This window comes from Theileria annulata, chromosome 1 (assembly GCF_000003225.4).
Source record: "Theileria annulata chromosome 1, complete sequence, *** SEQUENCING IN PROGRESS ***".
NCBI lineage: Eukaryota > Apicomplexa > Aconoidasida > Piroplasmida > Theileriidae > Theileria > Theileria annulata.
The window spans coordinates 2190055-2213907 of record NC_011129.2 but is presented as its reverse complement, the minus strand read 5'-3'; the positions used below and the strand labels follow the sequence as shown (position 1 = coordinate 2213907).

Below are 23853 nucleotides of genomic sequence, written 5' to 3'. Positions count from 1 at the left end.
ATCCAATTACTCAATTTTATCTTTACTTTAAAAATTAAGTGTCATTTAGTGGTAAATTAATAAAAATTTAAGCTACGTTAGTGTTAATTTGGCGTAAAATTGTGATTTACGCTCAAAACTGAAAATTTCTAAAACTGTTATAATTTAGGGGAAATGTTACAAATTTCTAAAAGAATAAATTATTTTTACTTATTTACATAAAAACTAAATTATAAACTAATGTTTTCAATTTGTTAGGTTAAATTTAGAAAATCTGGCGGATTCCACTAAACATCACCTTATCATTTTTTAGAACAAACCTTTTAATTTATTACAAAAGTTTATTCTTTTATAAATTTTTATATTTTTATCATTTTACCAATTTTTCTGATAATTTCCCCTAGTTTTGTAAATATTTTGCTAATTTAACTAAAATTTTAATAACTAAATGTGGCAAGTGTTGTAATTTGTTAAAGGGTGTAAAAGAATGGACACTTTAATTGGTATTTGTGGCCGTGATTTCGTGGCTGTAGCCACCGATACCTATGAGAAGTCTTCAATAGTGACGTTGAAGAACGACGACGAGAGTAAAATAATGCAAATCGACGACTCGAAGCTTCTATTGTTGGCTGGACCTTCGGGTGACCGTATGCAGTTTGGAGAATACATTAGAAAATCAGTCCACTACCACCGCTACAAAACTTCGTTTAGCATGACCACAAAATCAATGGCTCACTTTGTAAGACAACAATTGGCCGAATATTTAAGGAAAAGCCCTTATCAAGTTGATTTACTAGTTGCAGGATTTGATAATGTATTTTTATACTCATAACTCACAGTTAACATTAAACCTCTTACTTAGTTATATACTAATATTTATTTGTGTAGTTGGTGTAAAATGATTTTTAGAATGGACCTAAATTATATTGGATAGATTACTTGGCAAGTTCAACTGAAGTTGACAGAGCAGTTCACGGATATGGAGGTCACTTTCTCAGGGGTTTACTAGACAAGGAATACCACGAGAATTTGACTGTTGAGGAGGCTGTTTCAATGTTAAAGAAGTGCCGCCACGAAGTCAAAAATCGCTTCCTCCTCGGTCAATCGAACTTTAGAGCAAAGATAATTGATAAAAACGGGGTCCACGATGTCGATATTGAAGATGATGACACCCCTGAAGTGTTCCGACTTCATGATCCAAAAGCCATTAAAGTTGATTAATTTATTACTTTCCATAATTTCTTAGTACTTTTATTCTTACCAAACTAAATTAATACTACACTTTATTCTTTTTATACTTTATCTTAGTTACTTGTAGTATAATAATATGTATATAGCATATACAGTATATAAAAGTATAGTAGAGGACTGAGGATATTATTTATCAGTTGAGAGTAGAAGGGTATTACTATTGAGCATGATTTTATTCTGCGATTTGGAGAGAATGTTAGCCACCTCCTTAGCGGTTTCAATTCTCCGAAGCGTAATAAATGCAGGGTTATCTTTAATCGCGCTTCCAATAAGCCTTGCAGCTTCGGACTCTCCCTGGGCCTTGATTATCGTTGATTTCTTCTCCTCCTGAGCCTTCAAGACAATATACTTGCTACGCTCGGCCTGTTGCTGAGCAACTTGTTTTGCCTCTACTGCCTTCTCATACTCAGGACTAAAGCTTAAGTGAGTTAGAGAAACGTCATCAAGAAGAATATTAAAGTCTCTGGCCCTGTTCACCAACTGGTCTCTGACTGCTTTGCTAACTCTTTCCCTCTGTGTAATGAGTTGCGAGGCATTATACTGGGCCACAATACTCTTCAGTACTTCATTTATTATTGAGGGCAGGACGCGCTCGTCGTAGTCTTTCCCCAAGTGCCTATAAATATCCCTGAGTCTGCGCTCATCGGGACGTGACAGCACACGGCACGTGATGTTCACCATCTGCAAATCTCGGCTTCCGGTGAGCGACATCAGAGTCCTAGGGCGAGTCCTCACGTCGTAAATTATAGGACGTTCAAACCAGGGAATTATGAAGTGGGTTCCCTCGCCATGTGTGGTCTCACTGATTCCAGTGATACGGTTGTATACCACAGCTCTATGCCCGGCTCCAACTAAATCAACATTACTTTCAATTTAACTAGTAAAATTTATATAATATTTAGGATATTCAAAATTATTTCAGAGAATAATTACTGTAATATAATTAAAATAGATAAATAGGTTAAAATAAAAATAATTTAATTTTTATAAAAATTCTACTCTTTTATACGAATTAAATAATAAAATAAAGGTAATGTAGAGTGGAAGTTCAATGGAATCTTACCATCATATAAACTGGAATTGACCATCCAAGCACCTGAACCTAGTAATAAGAGAGCAGAACCGGCTCCGGTAACTAATTTAGCGAATTTATCAACAGGAATCTGAGACATTACAAATAATACAGAAATATGGTAGAAAAAAATTTAGTAGTTGGGGCTATCTACTCACAATATACAAAAATTGAATCACATTAGTGGTGAGAATCTGAAAGATTCTTTTTCTTGTAAAATTAAAAATTCATTTAGGATTTCCTTATTTATACTTTCGATGTGTTTAGTAAGTCTCGATTTGAGTTCCCCAAAAGCCTCAATTCCCAGTGGAAACGTATCGTGAGCCACTACTATTGTATGCTTGGGCTTAAGTGTTAAATGTACATTTACTGCTTCTTCAGGGCTCATGTTGATTTTATGCTTAAATTCAGGCCCTATTGGTAAAATTGCGATATCTATTTTACATTTCAGATCCGTCAGGTACTCCTTAATTTTTTCGAAATGGTCTGAAAAGTCTGTTTTCCCTGCATAGAATATAGTTGAATGGTCAGATCTTATGAGAAATCCTCCCCAAAGGACCCTATTCCTATCAATTCCACAGCTCAAATACTTCCTTTTAGTTTCCGATTTTGCCGGCAGAAATGTTATTTTGACGCATCCGAAGTCGACTTCCTCGAACCACCTCAGAGGATATGTAAATCTTTCATAAAACATGTTCATGTATTTGGTTATGTTCATGCCTCCTATAGCCAGTGCTCCTCCCTGATCACTTATTTTCCTAAGAGTCCACGTATCCATACAATCGTACGAATTGTTTGATATTAACAAGAAGTCAGCGGCAGGAAAATGCCAATATCTATACCAGTTTCCGCTAGTTCTTTTGACTATAAATTGTGTTATGTGTATTGTGAAAATACCTCCTAGGCCGGCTGAAAAGAGTCTTTTTGATAAAACTGGATCAGTTAAGAATCTAACTCCTTCCATTTGTATAAACATTGTTCGATGGCCTAAATACGTTAACTCAACGCAATCATCCGGGGCCTCGGAGATTCTGAATTCATCGGGCCTTTTATACTTATATTTCGGCCATTTTCCGATATTTTTTAAAAAAACTCCTAAACATTGTTTATACAGTTATATATAATGTAGACGGTAGATTATAATTGATTGTAAGAAATCACAAACTGTTGAGGACGGGATATTTGCGTACAGTATAGGTGAAAAGTCTATTTAAAGAATTGAACAAGTTATAATTTAATGTGTAGTCTGATTTGTTAAGATTTTTGTAGAATCTGGCCCTAGTTCTAAACATAGTTAACTAAGAGAGAAAGGCCAAAATTCATCAAATTATACAAAGAATCTAAAACAACAATATAAACATAACAATTTACATGAATTAATATTGTACAAAGATTTACAGAATTATATTAATACTTCATCTAAATCCCCATCCTAATTATAATTTTATAATAAAAATTCCACTAATATAGTTTCATATTATTGTTTTATAGTATTGTTACAATTATTATTACATAATGGTATTTTTCACAAATACATTTTATTAATTTAGACAGTTGCTAAAAGGTTTGTTCCTCTTTTTGATAGAGTTTTGGTATCCAAGATAAAGCCCGAACTTAAAACGAAATCTGGTATTTTACTGCCAGATTCCGCCAACTTAACTTCCAGAATGGCTAAGGTATCTTTCTATTGTAATTATTTTTAAACTTTGTACTAATAAGTTTAGGTTGTTGCGGTTGGCAGTGGTCGAGTGAACTCTAAAGGTGAGAAAGTTGACCCTGTATTAAAAGTCGGTGATACAGTAGTGATTCCAGAATACGGGGGGATGGATTTAAAATTTGAGGGTGAAGTCTTTACCGCTTATCGTGAAGAAGATATTATTGGTACTTACAACTGAAATTACTAATATACTATAGTGTATCATATATGTGTAATTTATACATTCAGGAATGATTTCGGGCCGTTTTCAGGCCCATTATACAAGCCACAACCGACAATTCTAAAAATTTTATCATTTATTTAGTGTACCTAATTTCCTTATTTGGAATTCCATCTCTGCCTGCTCGATTTCCCAACTACACATTTTTCATTAACGTCAGAACTATGGACATTTAACTGAATAATTATATAACTAAGTCCCCCGGAGGGGATGAACAAGCACCGTGATGGGATACCATCCTTATTAGTTTCATTCCTTTAACAACAGTTCCAACAACAACAGCTTTTTGCTGAAATCCAGGATTATTAGTCAAGGTTATTAAAAATCTAGAAGAAACTCCGAGAGGGCCATCACTAACCATGGCCACATCTCCCTCTTGAACAAATGTTGTATCAAAAGATTCTTCAGGTATTCTATACGAATAAATTTCACCTATATATACCAACTAAGTTTAAGTTAGATAACTAATATTATAGGAGTTAGGTCCAATATATATAAGTTTGTAGTTAATGAGTGGATTGAATTACCGTCTGGAATATATAGTACATGAATCTAACGAGCTTTTGTGATCAAATAATCTACCACCTAAAATGGCTCTTCCAGGAACAATCTTATCAAATCTCGTGTTATAATAGCCAATTATCTTATCCTTAACGTGGAAACCCTTACACATGTGGATAAAATTCTCGACAGTGAGAGGTAAAAGGCGGCCGTAAAGACCAATAAGAATCCTTCCCAAATATCTGTTGTCCATCGATATATCCATGTAAACGTAATCTGTGATGGCTCTTTTATGTATATTTTCAGCCCTAAGGGCAGGGGCTCTACTATAACTAGGCCATAACATTAATCCTCCAGCTGCTAATCCCTAAAAATCAAAATTATAAATGAAGAATCTCACCATGTAAATTTTAGTTCTGAAAGTTAATTTCGAGAACTTGCCATAGGCAAATTTGAACAGATGATAAGGAAACAGCAGCGTGTTCTTAATCATTTTTTCTCAATTAATTTAAAATTCATCATTTTTATTTTTTTTCTAAAATAATTCACATTCTTGTGAGGTCAACCATCTCCAAGCACATTTCAAAAAAATAAATAGCAAAATTACTACAAATAACAGAATAATTATAAGATTAAAATAGTATTGAAAAATGTATTGAGTTATTTTTTGTTTTTATTAATATAATCGTTGATGGCGTGCTTGACAGCGTCTTCTGCCAATAGACTGCAATGTATCTTAACAGGAGGTAAATTCAACTTATCTATAACAATTCATTAATATCTGCTATAGAATTATGTATCTCCTTGGAGATAATTAGTTATATAACTATATAGGAGAAAAGTACCTGAAATATCTGTATTCTTAATTGCTAATGCCTCTTTACATGTTTTGCCTTTAACCATTTCCGTTACGTATGAACTACTTGCTATTGCTGAACCGCATCCAAAAGTCTTAAAACAGGCGTCCTCAATCACTTCGTCCTTAATTTTGACCTGGAGCTTAATCACATCTCCACATGCCGCCTTGCCAACTATTGCAGTTCCTACCGATGGGTCATCCTTATCAAAACTTCCAACATTTCTGGGATTGTTGAAATGATCATTTACCTCAGGACTATAACGACGAACCTGTATTCTCCCGAAATTTAATAAATTACCTCCACCAACAGTTTTAAATCTTGTAAAAGGATTAATGGGCCTAACTGGAAGCGTCATGATGGCAGAGCTGAATTGGTGACCAAATTAATCCTGTTAATTCCAAGTAATAAACTAGATTTTTCTGGCACTTGGGTGCCTGAAAGTTCTAAAATTGAAATTTGTTCGAGGGATTCTAGGATTTTTGATAAAATAAATTTCCTAGCTTGGTGTAATGTTCCTGAGACGCGAACTGGAACGAAGGAGATATCAATATTTTGGATTTTTTTAATAAATTTAACAATTAACAGTGTTTCCTTCAAAAATGCTTTTCTGCACTGGAGGAGTGCCAGGCTCTCTGTTGAATTTGCGAAGGGTACAGTTATATTATTTGAAATAAAATTACCCTGAAGTAGCCCAAATAGAAATTCAGCGCTTTTATCAATTTCAGGTTTAATTACTGAAGGTTTTAAAATACGATCTAGACTATTTAATTTATTATGATCACTCAATTCGACTTTGAATATTATCCAGCGATTTTTCACACGAACCATTCACCCACATGTGATTCTTTTTTTACAACAAATTACTATTATAATATAATCTCTATTTAATGTATAATATTTTGAAAAAATTATTTGTATAATAAAATAAAACAAATTATGAATCCCCATAACAATGTACGAATTATTATTCATTATTCCACCAGTTATAATGATGATTTCCCGGCATATCTATCCTTCTGAAATTATGAGATCCAAAACAATCCCTTTGTGCTTGTATTAAATTGTATCCTTCCTATACCATTTCAACAACCAACCAACTAACTAATTAAATTAAATAAAAAATTTTATTAACATGTTTGTTGAACAGAATTTGTATATATTGTAAGCTGTTTCCGATTCCTGGCACTGGAATATCATTTTCCAAACACATTTTTACAACTTTTTTCCAAACATTCATGTTATCCCTTAATACTCCGTTAAACCTATAAATATTACTAATATTTATTTATACTTTGGATGGAAAGGTAACATTTGATCATTTTCTTTAAATGATTTTGAGATTTCATTTAGCAAATCACAACTGATTATGGCATTTCCTACTCCATTATTAAACTCAACAACTTACTTGACCATATATTAGCTAATTTACATAGGTTCAGGTCCCACCCAAACTCCCTTGACGCCTCACTAATTAAGTGGAATCCTTGAGAAAAAATGCTTATTAAAGTACACATATATGTTATTTTTAATTCATCTGACACTTTTTATTATTTCTTTTAAAATTACCAATTTTATATTTTTCACTCCTTTCACTAGTTTTAACAGTGTTATTAGTGTTAGAGTGATGAGACAAATTACTGAAACTTCTCATATCCACAGAAATTGCTATAGAAGGAACTGGAACACCCCTATCAAATGAGTCCTGAACGGTCCACTTCCCCGTTCCATTTGATGAAACACATGGCATAATCTTGTCCAACAAGTGTTCTAATACATTTGTTACCTATGTTTTAAGTACCTTCTCCTTCTTTAACTTGCAATATCATCTGTGTTATTTGGAGCAAGTAAGAATAATTTTGAGAGTGCCAGCTGTTGAACACTGAGGAAATCTCTAAATTACTCATGAAGTTTTCAAACTTCATCAGCTTGTACAACTCTGAAATAACTTGCATTAGGGCGTATTCTATGCCATTGTGGACCATTTTAACGTAGTGGCCTGAGGACCCGGGCCCAACGTAAAAATCCTAAAAACCATATAATCTAGAGACTAACAGTATCAGCTTGTGACATTATTCGCTTAAGCTTGTTATAATCCTCAAAATTACCCCCAAACATTAGACAGGGATGTGTTAGGGCACCACGTTCTCCTCCGCTGATTCCCATCCCGGAGTATCGAATTCCCTCCTCTTTACACCTCAGAATCCTTCTCTCAGTGTTATTATACCACTCATTCCCACCATCAACCACCAAATCATCTCGGTCCAAGAGCGGAATAAGTTTGTCAAGCACACAATCAACAGCTTCTCCTGCCTAAGAATTATAAACCAGTAAATAAATTACTATGATTAGGATAAGAATCATTCTCGGTCTATTCAAACTTAAAACCTAAGAATTTTATGATTTTTATATAAAAATACAAATTCCTCGAGATTCATATAGCATTTAACTCTGGTCAAATCAACAGAATCTGCATCCAAACCATTAAATTTAGGTTGTTCCTTAAGTTTTTCATTGAAGATTTCTATTTCTTTTTGACTTCTGGTCCAAACCGAGACTTTGAAGCCTCTGAAATACAAATTTGTGGCATATGCCGAGGCCATTACGCCCAGTCCTACGATTCCAAATTCCGATTCTTTAGAATCCTCCATTTATACCCTTAAATATTTATTATTTTACAAAAAAATTATTTGTAGAATCCACATAATTATTAATCCACACATTACTTATTTACATTATTTAATAACACATAAAATCAATAAATAAAATAACAACCTGAATGTTTACAAAAAATGGATAAATATATGACAAAAAGTGCTAAAAATACGATAACATCAATGAATATATGTAGAATATTGTTAAAAAATTGACAAATTGAGTAATAGTAAAAAGGGTGTAAAATATTATTTGTTGTAACTGAAGGTCGGACCCTTACGATTGGCAATGTTAGGTCCATGCTCGTTATATTCTAGCCTAGAAATCCAACATTTATGGAAAGAGCCAAGACTTGATAAGATTGACGCGCCAATCCAGGAAGCATGCCTGCTTGCTTGCTTTGAATTGAAGGTAACGAATTTACATTTTGTGCCTGAAAGGGTTGATTCTTGTGGTGACTTCCCAGAGGCTCTATTCATCTCCATGGTTAGCCTTTCCTGTAATCCTGAAGCACCTGAGAAGCCCCCAACTAGGACAATCTGGCCAAAAATATCCCTTCTGTAAGTAGAGTTATCCCTCAAAAGATCTTCGCAAATGGGTACTACTCCCCTAAAGGAACCCAAATCAATGAATTTGGGTACGTAAGCAATTTGAGGGTTGAAAAGAACTTCGCAAGATATTCCAACTAGCTGAAAAGGGTTAATCCTATCTAGGCTAATTATGGTCTTGGCATCCAAAGGTATCTCCGGCATCAAACCCTTACCTTTAGAATTCAGCCTCAATTTTGATCCCTCATCAGACAGTTCAAACGCCTCTCCATCTGGGAGCTGAGCTGTCATGTTAAGCTCTGAATCTACAACTAGAGGCACTGGTGAGACCCTCAGTATACTTTCCTTCAAAGTCCTAACATCATGATGAATGTTATACACATCCAAGCTCATTTCCTTATTGAGTTGCCTATTTCCTATCTCAGTTGCGTCGTTAACAGAGATTTTGGAGAGGGTCGAGACGCCCAAATTGTACTCAGGATGATTCATTATGTAAGAAAAATTACTCTCACTAGTCCCCGCTAGGAGGTTCAGGATAATTGAGTCAACATGGTCTCCTCCAACACTGTGTTCCTTCCAGCCTATAACCTCATCATCGGCCAAAAAGGTTACTGAGGTAGTGGAGCTTCCAATGTCAATCACAACTGAGCTGAAAAGGCCGAGTGAATAGGAAGCTAACTGACCACCGTGTCCAAAGTACAATCCCGGGACTCCCAACTCCTCAAATAACACCTCAGTCTGAACCATCCGATTCTTTTTAGTCGATTCGTTTCCTTCAACTATAAAAACCGGTCTGGACCCGGTAACCTCAGATAATCCAGAGGATACAGAGTTAAATGAGTGGATAAAATCAACGACGTTGGAGGGAGTCAAAACGTCCCTTTCCGGAATCTTGTCCAGGTTATCCCCTGATATCATGTAATTGCTAAAATTATCCCAGCATTCTCCATCATGTTTGTGTGCTCCCACCAATAACGAAACCTCCTCAAAATCATTACCATTACATGAACCCTTCAAGTGCTCAATCATCGCTTTGTCATAAACTCGTCCTGAAAGAGTCCCTCTCACTGCTCTAGAATATGCATTCCTATTAACCACAATTCCATTACTCTCGGTGTCGTAGTATTTAATGTGTTCTACTGACTTAATGCGATACCTGGAACCTGGAATAACCGGGAACACGTCAGCACCAGAGCCTATTCCAACTGAAGAAGACCACAGTTGGGAGGGCAAACTTTCTCCTGAGTATCCCGCCCTTATGGTTGAATGTCCAACGTCCAAAACTAATGCTCCTACATATGGGCCCTTCCAATTCATTATTATTCCTACCTTGTTCCTACAATTTACAATAATTTACAACAACAGTTATAATTTCACTGTATTTTTTATAATTTAAAGACAATTTCCACGATTTTAATAATTTACAGGAAAATGAATGGGAATTTTACTATTCACATTTTTGAGTATTACGTGAATAAAAATATTATACAAAGTGGAAATGGAAAATGTTAAAAATTACAATAAAATATAAGCAGGGGTTAAAATTTACATGGTTAGCACAACAATATTGTAATAACTCTAGAGGTTATGTTAATCGGTTAATTAGGAGACTGGGGTATTGTTACACATTTTTTCATAATTCATCGGGAATTCGCACATGCTCTAATAATTGATATAAAGGGTACAAAAATTAAATTATTTTATAAATCTTCTTCCTTTGGTACTTCTATTTCTTCTTCCATTTCATAATCTTCATAACTACGTCTCCTCCTTTCTTCGTTTAGCTCCTTTTCGGCTTTCTTTCTTAGTTTATCTAACCTTTCTTGCTGATATTTGATTCCTTCTTCGAATTCTTTAGGATAAAGTATAGGAATCCAGTCCTCTCCGTATGCGTTTGAAAAATCTCTAACTTCATCCATATTTACTCCCATCTTCTTCATTTTTTCATCATTTATAGCATCTCTTCTCTTTCTAAAACACCTTATATACACCAATATGTTTAAATATTTGCTAATACTCTTAAATATATAGTTAGGGATAAATATGTATTATAAATGTGTAGAACCTGTACTGCTCTAATTGTTCTTCATACAGATCCTTTAGTGTTTTTCCGGCTTCCATAACCATCATGGGCTCGTTATATCTGATTAGGAATTTGTGCCTTTTTACTGTGCTCCAGTAGGTTGATCTAAGCCACTTTAGGGCCTGGAGGTTATACTTCTTTGAGGCATGAATTTCAGCGAATAGACGCATAAATTTACGCAGAAGCGGGAATTTGTCGATGAATATTATCCTCCTAAAATACACTAAAAATTAGTATTTTTACCTTGAATAGCGATTTAATAGCCTACAAGCTGTGGCGAGGTCCTGTTTATTAACTGCCTCCTCAAAGTGATCAGTATAAATCTTAACTATTTCATCAGTGCAACGCATAGGCTTTGAGAGGAATGGTGAAACCCGGTCAATGTCAATTTTCTGAAAAACTTAATTTCATTTAGACTTACATTAGCAACTTTACGTCTGTAGGACAGTGATTTGAACGGCTTTAATCTCTGGAACCTCCTCAAAGACTTTGTTAGCTTCTTCCTCTTGCACTCTATAAGCCTATGGAAGAGGTCCCTAACAGCGCATAGCCTAAGGTTCTCGTCATAGTTCTCTAAGCGGTTCATAAGGGAGCGGTAGGCGGCAGTATCTCTGACGTGAATTGGGTTCTCTGGGGAAGCCTTAGGCTCAACGTAGTCTTCGCTATACTTTGGAAGCTTTTCTGGTATTTCTCCGGGTTCCAGCCACTTGTAATTGAGACGAGACTCCAGATCCTGCTGCAAAACGTGTTGGAGAACGTATCTGGAAACCAGAAAGGGCATTGTTCTATCCAAATTCTCAGGCTCAGGATACTCATATTTCAGCCTTGCGAACATCAAGTGGTCAAAATCTTTCACCAAAAGATCGCAATCCCTTCTGTTAAACACATCCCTGTTATATTCCATTAATCTCCAGATGGAATTAAAATCATCTCTTTCCAAAAAATATCTCATCTGCTTCATCAAAACACGCCGATCGTAGATTTTACCATACAAGTTATCTATGTCCCGAATTTCAACGCCAGGAAAATCACACAAACGAGTATTAAAGTTAATTTTTGACGGATCATGGCTTCTCAACAAATTTTCGTAATCCAGGTGGATGCGCTTTGGGATTAACGACTTTGGTGGTGGCATAGTTTCATAAATTGGCTTTTCAAACAAAAGCCAAACATTACGTCCACTTCCAAAATCGTTTATATCATTTTTAAAATTATGTGTATTAATAAATGCAAAGAATCCATCATTGAGATTCTTGATAAAATTTAAGTTTGATGTGTATATTTTTTTTGTTGGCAATGAAACTGAATTTGAGTAATTTGGTATCAAAAATATAAAAATTAGTGTGTATATAATTAGAAAATTATTGTACAATTTGATAATTAAGGTGGACATTTACTGAACATATCATATCATTTTCTTGATTTATATTTAATAATTAATTAATATAAACACGAAGAAATACAAAACATTTTAAAAATACATACATACATAAATAAATTAATAATTATGTCAATTTTGTTATTTTTTACAACATCATGTCACTCATCCCACAATCATTATCTTCTACACATTTAATTATATTATTTCACTTTTTAATAAAAATGTATAATTTCAAAATGATTTATTTGTACTATTTTGCCTTAGTACTAAATTATATCTTTTTAACAAAGAATTTAGGCACACATTTGAGTTTCGCCGAAATTTCTTTTTTATCGCACTTATTTAATCCTAGATTATCCATTTATATATTTAGTAATGGTTAACTAAATACCTTTATAACCTTTAATATTTAATTTTTAATTCAATTTAATTATTATTATATGATAAATGTATAATTTATGTCATTAAAATCATATAAACATTGAATACAGCTATCAGTTAAAATATCCGATTAACCTAATGAAGCTCAATATAGCCCTTATATATGTTTTTATTAACTTATCTCTCATAAACTTTTGCTCTGGAGATAACCCAGAGAGCGACTCGAATGTTCCAGGTAAATTAGCTCGGTTATAAATAGTTTTATTAGATGAAGAAACCAAAGTTCAGGGAGATGAGGATGAAAACAAGTTGGTCGAATTGGGGGATGAATTAGAAGATGACAAAAGGGTACGATTTTTGAACATAAATTACGTTTAGATTCAGGCACTTGAAAACAATGTTGAAGAAGTTGATGGAGCGGATGAACGCCAATTAAAAGCGAAACGAAGTAAGAAAAATACAAACAAGGGTTTGAGGAGGAGTAAAGCCATCAAAAAAGGGAAAAAACCGAAACAAAAGAAAGGAGCTAAACGAACAAAAAAGTCAAAACCAAAAAAGAAGAACAAGAAAAATAAGAAAAGCAAGAAAAACAAAAATAAAAAAAGCAAAAATTTAAAGACCGATCCACCTATAGATCCTGAAAATGAGAAAGCAACTGAAGAAAAGAATGATCCAGAGTTAGATGCGGAGGAAAACCCCGTGTTACCAGAGTTAGATACCGATGAAACCTCCTTACCAGAATTAACTGATGAGGAAATTTTAGATACGCAACTTGATAACTCACTAGATAAAACTAAGCGGTACTGGGACTCAGAAATTCTTGAGCCTCAACACGTGATAAACGAGTGGCTTGCAATTTCTGACGGGAAGAAGTACGACTCTAAATCTGCAGGGAAATTCCCCTTCTCAACTGATGATGAAAATGATTATGACCGATACTATTTGTCTCAGAAGTTGAAGAAATCAAGGAGCTCACACAACAAATATGCTTCTGGATCTAAGTTCAAGTCTGAGGAAGGACTGAATACGAATTACGTGATGCCTGTGATTATAGATGGCGAATTACTCAGATTGACACATCCAGACACCAGAGAGGATGAGTTGGAAAATATGATAATAAATAAAAAATTTAAGCAAAATTACGGAAATCAGATACCAAACCAAGGCACAATGCCTGATGAAATGGAATCTGGTAGTGGAAGTTATGACTTACAAGAGTCTCAGGAATCATATTCTCCTGAATCTATGGGAACGTACTCAAAATTAGATCCTGAAAAATATGAAAGTAATTACGGAGAAACGATTCCAAATGAGGATGCCGAAAGATCAGTTGATTACGAGAATAATTTAGGAACTCAGGGGTCTGGAAATATAGGGGATAATGCGGAAATGACTGAGTCAGATATGTCAGAGTTCGTAAGTGGACAGGAAGACCAATTGAATGGTCTTGATAGTATAAACCAAGGGGATCAAACTGAAAATGATTCAGAGTGGCCCTTTGCAGATATGGACGTGTTTGATGAACAAGAAGGTGATGAGGGTATAAATACTTCATCTAAAAAGGATTGTAAGAAAATGATAAAAGAAGTTAAAAAAAGTTACGAAACAAAGCTTAAACAAATCAAGAAGTTAGCTTCTCGTTAGTAATCATGCAAGTTTTTTTGTACTTCGGCTTTAAGAAGAGCCACAATACCACAAATCCATCCACAAAATTGTACAAAACCAAATCACTCACTTAAATTGTCTTTAGTCTAATCAAATCTTCAATGTATACTATTTTCGAATTTCTGAATAATACCTGAACTTACACATTATATAAACTAGTATTTGACCTACATTCAGCACCTTGATTAATAAACACAAATTTTTAAAAAATTAAATTAATATTTAAATTAAAACTATACAATCTTAGATTCGGTTTTCTTCTTTAGAGCTATGTGAGAAATTGACAATCGGAGCTCATTTATTCCCAAAAGTCTGGTTGCAGAAGTGGCGTATACGTATTGGTCGAAAATTTCGTAGTCTTTAAGTATATGAATCAGTTTAGAATATTTCAGGTGAAGTTCCTCAGGCTATATGCCATTAATATTCAAATCCTTACCTTCAAACGGTCACATTTAGTGAGTACTACCTGAAAGGGTATTTCCATTTCGTTCAACATGCTCCAAAGCTTAAAATCTTCCTTTACGGGCCCCTTTATTGAATCAACCAGCGAGAAAATACGATACAAGCTGTACATTTCATATATTTTTTATTTTTTGATTACTTATCAGTCCTATTCAGGTACTTATTTACAAGCAGAGACCACTCATTTCTAACTTCCTACCACTCTTATTAATCAATAGACTTACATCTGAAACTTTGGCACATCCATATCCAGGCAGATCCACAAGGGAAATATTGTTCCCCAGGTCAAATGTAAACAAATGTCTTGTTCTCCCCTATTGAACTTATGAAACTTATAACTAACCGGAGTCTTGGAAACAGGTGCAAATTTGGGGTTCTTCAGCATTTTAGAGTTAGAAACCTAGTTATTTAATGGATAAAACAACATACTATGTTTCTTGCAAAGAGGGGAATATCAGCTCCGTAAAGAATAGAGTTAATTAGGCTCGACTTTCCAACGTTTGAGTAACCAACAAAGGCAATCTAGTGGCGAATTAGTAGTTTTTATTTACCTGTGGAATCTTCGTTAATGGAGCCTTATCTATGGTTTCAGAGACGTATATAGGATTCGATGTTACGTTTTTTGAAAACAATGTTTTTGAAAATGCGATCTAAACAAATTAATAACAAACTAATAACTCAAACATTGGGTTCAGTTATCCATTTAGGCATAAATTCACTTCTTGGATCATTAATATTGACAAAAGGTCTCGCCAAATAAGGTTCTAGAAAAATGTGTAGAATCCACAGAACGTACCCGTTTGGAGGACAAACTTATTGAAAACAAAGAGTTTGTGTGACAATCTCATTTACACTGGTATAAATAAATGTAAAATACTAATTATTTTAAATCAAATTACATTACATAATTAAAAATTATTTCTACTTTGTGGGTGGAACCATCTACAATATAATTACACACTAGTCATCATCTTTAGACTTCCTGACGTCATTTATAAACTTTTCGGAGTGCTTTTTCAGAAGTTGTTCTCTTCTCAGGGTCATCCTATCTATAGCTGAAAGTTGGTATTGTGACACACTCTCAGAGTCTCCTTTACTCCGATTCCTATCACTTTCATACTCTTTTTTCCTCATTTGATATAATTCATATTTTTTACTGGCATTTAGCTTTGATTTCTGGTCCTTCTTTCCAAATACTTTTTTATTAATTTGGTATCTGATCCTTCGTCCAAATTTGTCAGTTTTATATCCCTTGTTTACCTTTTTTCTATCACTTGAGTCATCACTTCCCACCGATTCTACAATATTAAATATTAAAAATATTAATTAAATTATATATTAGTAAGGGTGTACCATCATCTGATATGAAATCTTTTAAATCTGGCTTATTTTCACACAATTCATCTTTGGTTTCTTTATTTACACATTCGTTTTCTAAAATTTCCAAAGGGTTTTGAGAACCCATTTGGATAAAAAATTAATAATGTGTTGACATGAAAAATAGTGCTAAAATATAACTCAGGTAAAAAATTTATGATTCGGTTGTTGCTGACTTCTTTGCCTTTGCAGCCTTCCTTGCGACACGCAGCTTGTGATAAACATTGGTGCTGGTGTCTTTCTCTGTTACTTCTCTTGGGGGTTCTGAAACGAATTCCTGGACAACAGGCATAACCTTCTTAACTGACTGCTTTGTGAGGGCCATTGTACGTAACTTTTCTCTAGGAGTGTCAGATGGAAGTCCTGCGAAACCCTTCTTGGCATGCTTCTTCCTTGGGAATAGGACCAACTTAGAGAGATAAGTCTTAAGTCTATTTACATTGAGGTTTAAGCTTTCTGAGCACTTGTTTGTTCTTCTGTGATCTACTGAGACTCCTATGCTTCTAGCAACCTTCTTTCCCAAGCCAGCAGCCTTTAATTCCTGTAAAGTAAAACCACGTCCAAATCTAAGCTTATAGTTATAACGCCTAGTGGGCATATGTACTAGAGGCCTTAGATATCCGGTGGGTGTTAATCCTGAAGCAGCTGCCTTCCTTTGACGTGCAAGCCTTCTTCTTTTCTTTTTGCCTGCTTGATTCAAAACAGGTTTCACAAAGCGGTGACTACATTTCACCCTGTGAACATCCGATAACATATTATTGTGTTTCACCATCTGAAAATTAATATGCTTTTATTTTAACCCACCTTGATATAAAATGTATTATACAATCAAAAATGTTCAACCTATAAACAATATTCAGACAAAAGCAAAATAATAAAATGATTAATAAAAGTGTAAAATTTGATTAGAAAAGAAAAAAGGGTATTTTGGTCAGGATGAAAATATGGAAGGCTAAATAAGTAGATCACGTCTGGATATCAACATACCGATAAATCAATAATAAAATCGAAATAATAATATAAAATTATATTAAAGAGTAGTATATAAATATATACAGGTGTTTATTTGTTTTATTGGATTCTGTTTGATCGATTGTGTTACTGTTAGAGATGGGGCTTTGACTTTTATCAAAATACTCAATAATTATTTCCAATTAATTTTTAACACAATTTATATACTCATAATTTTTATAATTAAATTAAATAATTAAAGGTATTAATCTTAAACTATATTCAATAAGCTAGTTAGATTCCTTTGTCTATACTCTGTTAACTTTATTTCCTTTCCTTTGGTCCTTATCCACATTATATTGTTATAAATCTCTAGCTTATTACCTTGGATCCAAATTAATATTTTAGGATGGTATCGAATTCATCTAAGAGCCAGAAGGTTCAAACATTTGGACGCAAGAAGCGCGCAGTATGTGTCGCTTTATGTACAAGCGGCACTGGGGTCGTCCGTGTGAACGGGAGACCTTTGGATTTGTTAGAGCCGGTAACTCTACGCACAAAGGCTCTGGAGTCACTTTACATAGTTGGCAAGAAGCGCTTGAGTAAGTTGGACCTGAGGCTCCGCGTCCGTGGTGGTGGGTTTACATCCCAGGTCTACGCAATTAGGCAAGCTATGTCTAAGGCAGTTGTCGCATACTATCAGAAGTATGTTGACGAGGCCTCAAAGAAGAAACTCGTTGACGAACTCGTCAGCTACGACCGTTCGCTTTTGATCGCGGATTCTCGCCGTTGCGAGCCTAAGAAGTTCGGAGGTCCTGGCGCTCGCGCACGTTACCAGAAATCTTATCGTTAATCTCTTTACAATTTGTCTAATATATACAGTATGTAGTACATTAAAGAGCGTTGGCTCCCGAGATGATTTCTATTAGTTCCAGAGTTATCTTGGATTGTCTGGCTCTGTTATACTTTAGGGTTAGTTTACTGAGCATATCAGTGGCGTTTGAGGATGCGTTATCCATAGCAGACATTCTTGCAGACTGCTCTGATGCGAGGGAGTCTAGCATACAACCGTAGATGCAAGAAGTCAAGTAGAACTCGTAAAAATCAGGGTAGAATTTCCCAATGTCCGGCTCAGTCTCAAAAACGTTCAATTCCCGTTTATTCATCTAAAACAATGTTTAAATCGAATAATCTAACCAATGAGTATTGTTTCCAAGTTAATACATCCAACACTTGAGTTTCGTAGCTTATTACTGATTTGAAATGGTTATAAATAATTTTTATATTGTCATGGTTCCCCTAAAACAACAATTAAATAAAAAAATCTTACGTTGCGAAGAAGCTCTGCAATGTACGCTGCTTTTGCGTAGTTAAATGGCGTCTTTGTAAGTTCAGTGAATACGTTTTTGAACATTTTTTGGTAGTTTCTCTGGAGAGCGCTCCTAGCCTTCTCTCCGATAACATACAAAGAGTATGCTGAAGACTGTGAGTCAACGTTTTGAAGTAGATTTCGGGTAGCTTTCGCAACCGAGGAGTTAATACCTCCGCACAAACCCTTGTCTAAATAAAAATTTAAGTTTGTATAAACTTATAATTACCTGAAGCCATTATGACCAAGGCTGTGTCTTTATGGCCCGTTTCTGTAGTTGAGATTGGTAGCAAGTTCAACACATCCTAAGAAAGTGTCAACAAACACAAAAATGACTAGGTAACAAACGTACCTGAGAAGGTTGAGAAAAAGGTCTCCCTATTTCAAGTCTTCTCTGATCTGCTCTAAGTTTTGAGGCTGCAACCATCTTCATTGCCTTAGTAATCTATGAAAAATTTATCAATTCTCTTTAATTAACCTTTTGAATGGATTTCACTGATTTAATCCTTGCTGCGACCGCCTGGATGTCACCGCTTCCAAAACCACGGGTCTGTATACAGTTCAAGTCATTAAGGCCAAGTCTGTTGTAGTTGAAATAGGAGTTGGAAATTGGCCTTAGAGAGGAAAGTCCCTTAAAAAAGTAAGACATAATTGAAAAAACAGACTAAAAATTTGTTACAAATTATTTTGAGAGAAAATTTTAAAATGGAATCCAATATATTCTGGAAAAATAAAACTTAATTAAACACATTTTGAATTCAAAAGATAATCATTTATGTATAAATAAATAAAACTAAAAGTAAATTGAAAAAGATTATACAATTATGTAATAATAATGAACAATAGAGGCTTAATTTGGGTATTGGTGTAATGGGTGGGGAATATTATGTTAATGAAATAAACATATTAGGGGTTATATTTAGGTTTTATTTGTTTAAAACAATTTTACATCTCTATTAGATGTTATGGGTGTAATATTGGCTTAATCATTTAGAATCTTGTGAATATTTTATGTACCCTAAATTGTCATACTCAGACTTAATTAACACTAAAATTTACATCTATAACTCTTTTTTACACCTTTAAAATGGAAAGAAATCTTGATGTGTCTAGCGACGAGTTAGTTTCTACTATACCAATGAATCTTATTTTCATATTCAATAATTTACTTAATTAAAACTAACATAATTAATTTTAGTGTTGTGAAATTAATTCTACAATATCTGAAAGAAAATAACTTAAAGAAAACACTACTTGTAATGCAAGAGGAGACCGGAGTTTCCCTAAATAGTGTTTCGAATTTGGAGGTTTTGATCTCTGATGCCCAAATGGGCAGATGGAGCCAAGTTTTGGAGTCAATAGACACAATGAAATTATCGCAGGATACATTATTTAAACTATACGACCAGGTATTTTTAGTATTAATTGACGCTCTTTAAGATAGTGAGAGAACTAGTTGATTTGAAGGAAAGTAAACTGGCTTTAATTTTAATGGAGAACTGTTCTCCCCTAGTTTCAATGCAAAAAAGTGACCCTGACAACTATAGAAGGTTATTAGAATTATGCAAGAATAGACCGAACGATTCAAAGGAAATTTACGCAGGAATATCAACTGAAACATCTCACCAACATCTGACCAAAGAAAGGAAGAGAAACATCGTAGCAGAAGGTTGTGGAAATAATTAATAAATGTTTTTAGCCCTTTCAAAGGATATAGAACACGTGCCACAGTCTAGATTACTTGCCTTGTTGGGAATGGCGTTGAAATGGCAAAATCACATGGGAATATTACCCCCTGGAGAAAAATTCGACGTCTTTAAAAACATTTCAAAAATGTCTGACGAGGCTCCAGAATATGTTAAAAACATAAGCAAAATCATTAAGGTACAATAATTATCCCAAATAATCATGTAGTTTGCCGAAAATTCACATCCTGAATGCGTAGTTTTTACGCCAAATGGCCAATACTTGATTTCCGGGTAAGTTATTGTGTGATACAAGGTGTAGTTCTTCGGATGGATTTATCGAAGTTTGGAACTGGAGTTTAGGAGTTTTGGATACGGAATTGTCATACCAAGCGAATGTAACTAACAATTACTATATTTTCTGTTTAGGACCATTTTATGCTTCATGAAACGCTAATCACCTGCTTGGCAGTTAGTAGAGACTCTGAGGTTCTTGCCAGTGGTGACCAAAAGGGTAATATAAAGGTCCGTATTTCAAGTTTAATGTGATTTAGATATGGAAAATTGATACTGGCGAATGCCTAAAGACCATGAATAACTCCCATAAAGGAGGTTAGTTAACAAATATACAACCCTTTTCAGCCGTAACATGCGCTACATTCAGTAGAGATTCATCCTGCCTTTTAACAGGATCTTTCGACTCATTAGCAAGGTTCTATTTGACTAGTTAATCCACATATATGTAGGATCCATGGACTAAAATCAGGAAAACCACTGAAAGAGTTCAGAGGTCACACATCAATAGTGAACACAGTAGTCTATTCAAGTATATTAATAAACAAATTGTAATCATTTAGTGGATGGAACTAGAGTTATCACAGGTTCGAGTGATGGGTTTGTCAAGGTGTGGGATACAAGGACCTGCGAATGCCTCAAATCATTTGCAGCCTATACTCATCGTGAAACAGACGACAAAGACGGTCCTTTGATATCAAAATCGGTCAACACAATATTGAACTTAACTACAGGGGTAATTTGAGAAATTTCAAAAATCATCAGGCTCAAAATGAAGTTCTTTTGGTATGCTCAAAATCGCCAGTTCTGAAGCTGTTTAACATGAATGGCAGCTGTTCAAGGGAATTTACCCACGAAGATATCGAAAACGTATGCTTCCTGGATGTTTCAGGTACAGATCACAGATATTTTACCTGTTTAGTATCCAAGAGATTCGATTGGCTCTATGCCTTGGGAGACGATGATCAGGTTTATTGTTTCAACTTTAAATCAGGAACATTGGATAATGTTCTAAAGGTGAGGTAAAGTTGGATAACATTTGGTAGGTTCACGACAAGGAGGCAATTGGCCTTGTACACCACCCATATAACTCATTAATGGCATCCTGGGGACTAGATCGCACAATTAAAATATTATGTCCCTAATTTTAATGTTATTCTATTAATTGTCTCAACACAGGATTCTATGTTGTTGTGCTCAAGTTATACACATTTTGTAATTTTCATAATTTAAAGATTAAAAAAGTTGTTTTGTGTTATATATTAATCTTCTTTTTTATTTTCAATATTTTTTGGGGGTTTTAGTTGTCTAACACTGGTAATATAGGCTATTCTGTTTTTAATTTAATTTTTAATCTTAACAAATGTTAACCGTTAGTTATAAATCGCATCAGACACAATGATACAACAATTCTTGCCACATAAAAGCCAAAACACAAAAAAACTCAACACCAAAAAGGAATGTGTCAACTTCATTCTCCACTTCCTAGCATGGAAAGGATATAACGCGTGCTCAGTAAGTGATTTGCTGAGATCTCCACCACTGAAAGTTCTCCTAGATATATGGAACTTTCTTTTCAGGTATTTAAATCTACCATTATTAGTTATTTTAAGGCTCGTTGACAAGAACGTGACGATCACGAAGGAAAATATGGCAGTGGAAGTCCCAAAATTCTATAACGATTTCGGATACCCGCATATAATGACAACATCGCACCTAAAAACACCAACAGCAGAACGTCAGTGGGAGTCAAACTTAGTGGCTCTTTCATGGCTGTGCAAGTTACTATTATACGAACACGAAGTTTGTTAACTAATGTTAAAATTTTTTCAGAACTTCCATAAGGATTTCGAAAAGAAAAGCACCATGACGCAAACAGACTCATACATGTTTGATGCAGCATTTAAGATGAACATAAAGAACCCTTCAACGTACAAAACAGTGACAGAATGGGCAACCGAGCACCTACAATTGTACATTAACGTGGTCGAGAAGAGAAAATCAATTCCAAACGACTTTGAAGAGGAATTGAACAAGGTTTTGTCGAGGCTAGAAAAATCAGTTAACTCGAAAACGAAACAACTTAACCACCTAAGAACAGTTTCAGAAGAACTCCAGAAAGAAATACAAGAATTTGGTAAGAATAATCTTGATGTAATGTGTTAGATGATCTCAAAGAGAGAGTCAATACAATTAAAATAGAAATAAAAACAATCGAGGATTTGACAAATAAAGTTAAGGATTATTGCAACAGAATGGTATCATAGAGTTTTTACATTTTTTAGAAGAACGAACTTGAGTTGAGAGAATCAATTTTGACCCAGGAAACCAATAGTTTAATTCAAATGGAAAACAGTAACAAGGAATTTAATGATAAAATGAACCTAAAAATAGTAAGTTCAAAGAGTTATAAGATAATCCAGGATGGAAAAAATATCAAGGAAATAAACCAAGATATAAACCAACTAAAGTTGAACTTGAATAATTGTTCAAAGGTTTTATCAATTTATAATAAAATTTTTTATTAGAAAATGAGGGAACTGGAGAACGATCGTCTTTCCTTATCCTCAGAAGTATTTTTTTGTTGATTTAATAATGTTTAGGTTACTACAGCGAGACATAAACTTTCAAAATGCCTGACAATAGTATTAAAATCAGTTTTCTTTATCAATTTTAGGTCTCTAAAAATTATAATCTTATAGTGAAATCGCTATCTGCCTCAGGCATTGATACTGAACCTTGGAAAGAATTTGAAGTTTTGCTTAAAAAAATCGACCCTCACTCACCAGACCACTCAGTATTGTTAATTAAACTTATTTCATTTTCAGAAATCATTGTCTGACGATCTCATGAATCTGGCCAATGACATTGTAGTTAATGAGGCCCTGACTCTTAAACATGTTAGTTTCATCAATTTTACTTTCTTAGGATTCTGAACTCTCACTTCAAGGAGGAAGTGTATCTGACTTGCAAAAGACTCTGAAATCATTAGAACAGGTACTTATTCTAGTTTAACTGAATTTTTAGGAGATTGAGGATCTCAGAGTCACGGAGTCAGACTACTCGAATTCTACAACCTTTAATAAGGAAAAGTCACACTTGATTTCTGAGAACGAGTATTTAGTCTCGGTAAGTCCTCAAACTAATAATTTCTCACTCAGATGATTAAGTCGAACGCCAAGGACCAGATGGTTTTTTGTTAAGATTTACAAGTTTTTAGGAGTTGACCAAGCGAGAGTTGGAAAACACCAGGAACGACCTCGACTTGGCCAACAAACGTCTATTGGAGTCTAGGTCTCAGGCAAATTATGATTTGCAAAAGTATATTAAAGGGTTGCGAGAAGTAAGTTATTGTTTAAAAAGTATATATATAATATAGGTTGTTGAGCAAGTAGAAAATTACAA

General features: G+C 34.4%; 16 protein-coding genes across 16 annotated transcripts, besides 4 other annotated features; 5 read left to right on the top strand and 11 right to left on the bottom strand.

The window, feature by feature from the left end:
* Nucleotides 1-466: 466 nt before the first annotated feature.
* Nucleotides 467-1200, top strand: TA19315 (proteasome subunit beta type 2, putative; the record flags this gene model as incomplete). Its single annotated transcript, XM_949437.1, has 2 exons — nucleotides 467-793; nucleotides 889-1200. The coding sequence occupies 2 exons, from the start codon at nucleotides 467-469 to the stop codon at nucleotides 1198-1200; spliced, it is 639 nt and encodes a 212-aa protein (XP_954530.1).
* A 156-nt stretch (nucleotides 1201-1356) lies between these two features.
* On the bottom strand, nucleotides 1357-2402 carry TA19320 (prohibitin, putative; the record flags this gene model as incomplete). Its single annotated transcript, XM_949436.1, has 2 exons — nucleotides 1357-2081; nucleotides 2294-2402. 2 exons carry the CDS (start codon nucleotides 2400-2402, stop codon nucleotides 1357-1359), a joined length of 834 nt encoding a protein of 277 aa, XP_954529.1.
* Nucleotides 2322-2402: a sequence feature (Signal peptide predicted for TA19320 by SignalP 2.0 HMM (Signal peptide probability 0.918, signal anchor probability 0.027) with cleavage site probability 0.321 between residues 27 and 28).
* Nucleotides 2403-2477: 75 nt separating this feature from the next.
* TA19325 (uncharacterized protein) lies at nucleotides 2478-3594 on the bottom strand (the record flags this gene model as incomplete). The annotated part of the gene is made up of 3 exons (XM_949435.1): nucleotides 2478-3166; nucleotides 3200-3397; nucleotides 3468-3594. The coding sequence occupies 3 exons, from the start codon at nucleotides 3592-3594 to the stop codon at nucleotides 2478-2480; spliced, it is 1014 nt and encodes a 337-aa protein (XP_954528.1).
* Nucleotides 3595-4423: 829 nt separating this feature from the next.
* Nucleotides 4424-5233, bottom strand: TA19340 (peptidyl-prolyl cis-trans isomerase, putative; the record flags this gene model as incomplete). Its single annotated transcript, XM_949434.1, has 3 exons — nucleotides 4424-4652; nucleotides 4767-5107; nucleotides 5141-5233. The coding sequence occupies 3 exons, from the start codon at nucleotides 5231-5233 to the stop codon at nucleotides 4424-4426; spliced, it is 663 nt and encodes a 220-aa protein (XP_954527.1).
* Nucleotides 5234-5532: 299 nt separating this feature from the next.
* TA19345 (RNaseP-like protein with Nifu domain, putative) lies at nucleotides 5533-6428 on the bottom strand (the record flags this gene model as incomplete). The annotated part of the gene is made up of 2 exons (XM_949433.1): nucleotides 5533-5868; nucleotides 5979-6428. The coding sequence occupies 2 exons, from the start codon at nucleotides 6426-6428 to the stop codon at nucleotides 5533-5535; spliced, it is 786 nt and encodes a 261-aa protein (XP_954526.1).
* A 277-nt stretch (nucleotides 6429-6705) lies between these two features.
* On the bottom strand, nucleotides 6706-8248 carry TA19350 (6-phosphogluconate dehydrogenase, putative; the record flags this gene model as incomplete). Its single annotated transcript, XM_949432.1, has 8 exons — nucleotides 6706-6862; nucleotides 6892-6976; nucleotides 7006-7134; nucleotides 7167-7367; nucleotides 7399-7624; nucleotides 7653-7910; nucleotides 7941-7985; nucleotides 8018-8248. 8 exons carry the CDS (start codon nucleotides 8246-8248, stop codon nucleotides 6706-6708), a joined length of 1332 nt encoding a protein of 443 aa, XP_954525.1.
* Nucleotides 8249-8500: 252 nt separating this feature from the next.
* On the bottom strand, nucleotides 8501-10117 carry TA19355 (actin-related protein, putative; the record flags this gene model as incomplete). Its single annotated transcript, XM_949431.1, has 1 exon — nucleotides 8501-10117. The coding sequence occupies one exon, from the start codon at nucleotides 10115-10117 to the stop codon at nucleotides 8501-8503; it is 1617 nt and encodes a 538-aa protein (XP_954524.1).
* A 383-nt stretch (nucleotides 10118-10500) lies between these two features.
* TA19360 (uncharacterized protein) lies at nucleotides 10501-12276 on the bottom strand (the record flags this gene model as incomplete). The annotated part of the gene is made up of 4 exons (XM_949430.1): nucleotides 10501-10771; nucleotides 10866-11096; nucleotides 11127-11275; nucleotides 11305-12276. 4 exons carry the CDS (start codon nucleotides 12274-12276, stop codon nucleotides 10501-10503), a joined length of 1623 nt encoding a protein of 540 aa, XP_954523.1.
* Nucleotides 12175-12243: a sequence feature (1 probable transmembrane helix predicted for TA19360 by TMHMM2.0 at aa 12-34).
* Nucleotides 12187-12276: a sequence feature (Signal anchor predicted for TA19360 by SignalP 2.0 HMM (Signal peptide probability 0.097, signal anchor probability 0.841) with cleavage site probability 0.069 between residues 30 and 31).
* A 507-nt stretch (nucleotides 12277-12783) lies between these two features.
* Nucleotides 12784-12849: a sequence feature (Signal peptide predicted for TA19365 by SignalP 2.0 HMM (Signal peptide probability 0.954, signal anchor probability 0.000) with cleavage site probability 0.933 between residues 22 and 23).
* Nucleotides 12784-14289, top strand: TA19365 (uncharacterized protein; the record flags this gene model as incomplete). Its single annotated transcript, XM_949429.1, has 3 exons — nucleotides 12784-12880; nucleotides 12914-12993; nucleotides 13030-14289. 3 exons carry the CDS (start codon nucleotides 12784-12786, stop codon nucleotides 14287-14289), a joined length of 1437 nt encoding a protein of 478 aa, XP_954522.1.
* Nucleotides 14290-14608: 319 nt separating this feature from the next.
* TA19370 (GTP-binding protein, putative) lies at nucleotides 14609-15620 on the bottom strand (the record flags this gene model as incomplete). The annotated part of the gene is made up of 8 exons (XM_949428.1): nucleotides 14609-14668; nucleotides 14747-14876; nucleotides 14941-15086; nucleotides 15131-15172; nucleotides 15202-15294; nucleotides 15324-15422; nucleotides 15492-15536; nucleotides 15597-15620. The coding sequence occupies 8 exons, from the start codon at nucleotides 15618-15620 to the stop codon at nucleotides 14609-14611; spliced, it is 639 nt and encodes a 212-aa protein (XP_954521.1).
* A 112-nt stretch (nucleotides 15621-15732) lies between these two features.
* Nucleotides 15733-16237, bottom strand: TA19375 (uncharacterized protein; the record flags this gene model as incomplete). Its single annotated transcript, XM_949427.1, has 2 exons — nucleotides 15733-16070; nucleotides 16126-16237. 2 exons carry the CDS (start codon nucleotides 16235-16237, stop codon nucleotides 15733-15735), a joined length of 450 nt encoding a protein of 149 aa, XP_954520.1.
* A 66-nt stretch (nucleotides 16238-16303) lies between these two features.
* TA19380 (60S ribosomal protein l13, putative) lies at nucleotides 16304-16903 on the bottom strand (the record flags this gene model as incomplete). The annotated part of the gene is made up of 1 exon (XM_949426.1): nucleotides 16304-16903. The coding sequence occupies one exon, from the start codon at nucleotides 16901-16903 to the stop codon at nucleotides 16304-16306; it is 600 nt and encodes a 199-aa protein (XP_954519.1).
* Nucleotides 16904-17509: 606 nt separating this feature from the next.
* TA19385 (40s ribosomal protein s16, putative) lies at nucleotides 17510-17953 on the top strand (the record flags this gene model as incomplete). The annotated part of the gene is made up of 1 exon (XM_949425.1): nucleotides 17510-17953. One exon carries the CDS (start codon nucleotides 17510-17512, stop codon nucleotides 17951-17953), a length of 444 nt encoding a protein of 147 aa, XP_954518.1.
* A 40-nt stretch (nucleotides 17954-17993) lies between these two features.
* Nucleotides 17994-19118, bottom strand: TA19395 (ATP synthase gamma chain, mitochondrial precursor, putative; the record flags this gene model as incomplete). The annotated part of the gene is made up of 6 exons (XM_949424.1): nucleotides 17994-18266; nucleotides 18298-18399; nucleotides 18431-18660; nucleotides 18699-18774; nucleotides 18822-18914; nucleotides 18948-19118. 6 exons carry the CDS (start codon nucleotides 19116-19118, stop codon nucleotides 17994-17996), a joined length of 945 nt encoding a protein of 314 aa, XP_954517.1.
* Nucleotides 19119-19556: 438 nt separating this feature from the next.
* On the top strand, nucleotides 19557-21593 carry TA19400 (uncharacterized protein; the record flags this gene model as incomplete). Its single annotated transcript, XM_949423.1, has 11 exons — nucleotides 19557-19588; nucleotides 19668-19878; nucleotides 19910-20138; nucleotides 20169-20353; nucleotides 20454-20552; nucleotides 20584-20679; nucleotides 20709-20766; nucleotides 20797-20880; nucleotides 21012-21184; nucleotides 21214-21456; nucleotides 21495-21593. The coding sequence occupies 11 exons, from the start codon at nucleotides 19557-19559 to the stop codon at nucleotides 21591-21593; spliced, it is 1509 nt and encodes a 502-aa protein (XP_954516.1).
* Nucleotides 21594-21846: 253 nt separating this feature from the next.
* On the top strand, nucleotides 21847-23827 carry TA19405 (uncharacterized protein; the record flags this gene model as incomplete). Its single annotated transcript, XM_949422.1, has 11 exons — nucleotides 21847-22028; nucleotides 22062-22251; nucleotides 22282-22585; nucleotides 22615-22706; nucleotides 22734-22943; nucleotides 22977-23021; nucleotides 23126-23245; nucleotides 23277-23318; nucleotides 23377-23445; nucleotides 23476-23577; nucleotides 23669-23827. 11 exons carry the CDS (start codon nucleotides 21847-21849, stop codon nucleotides 23825-23827), a joined length of 1515 nt encoding a protein of 504 aa, XP_954515.1.
* Nucleotides 23828-23853: the final 26 nt, after the last annotated feature.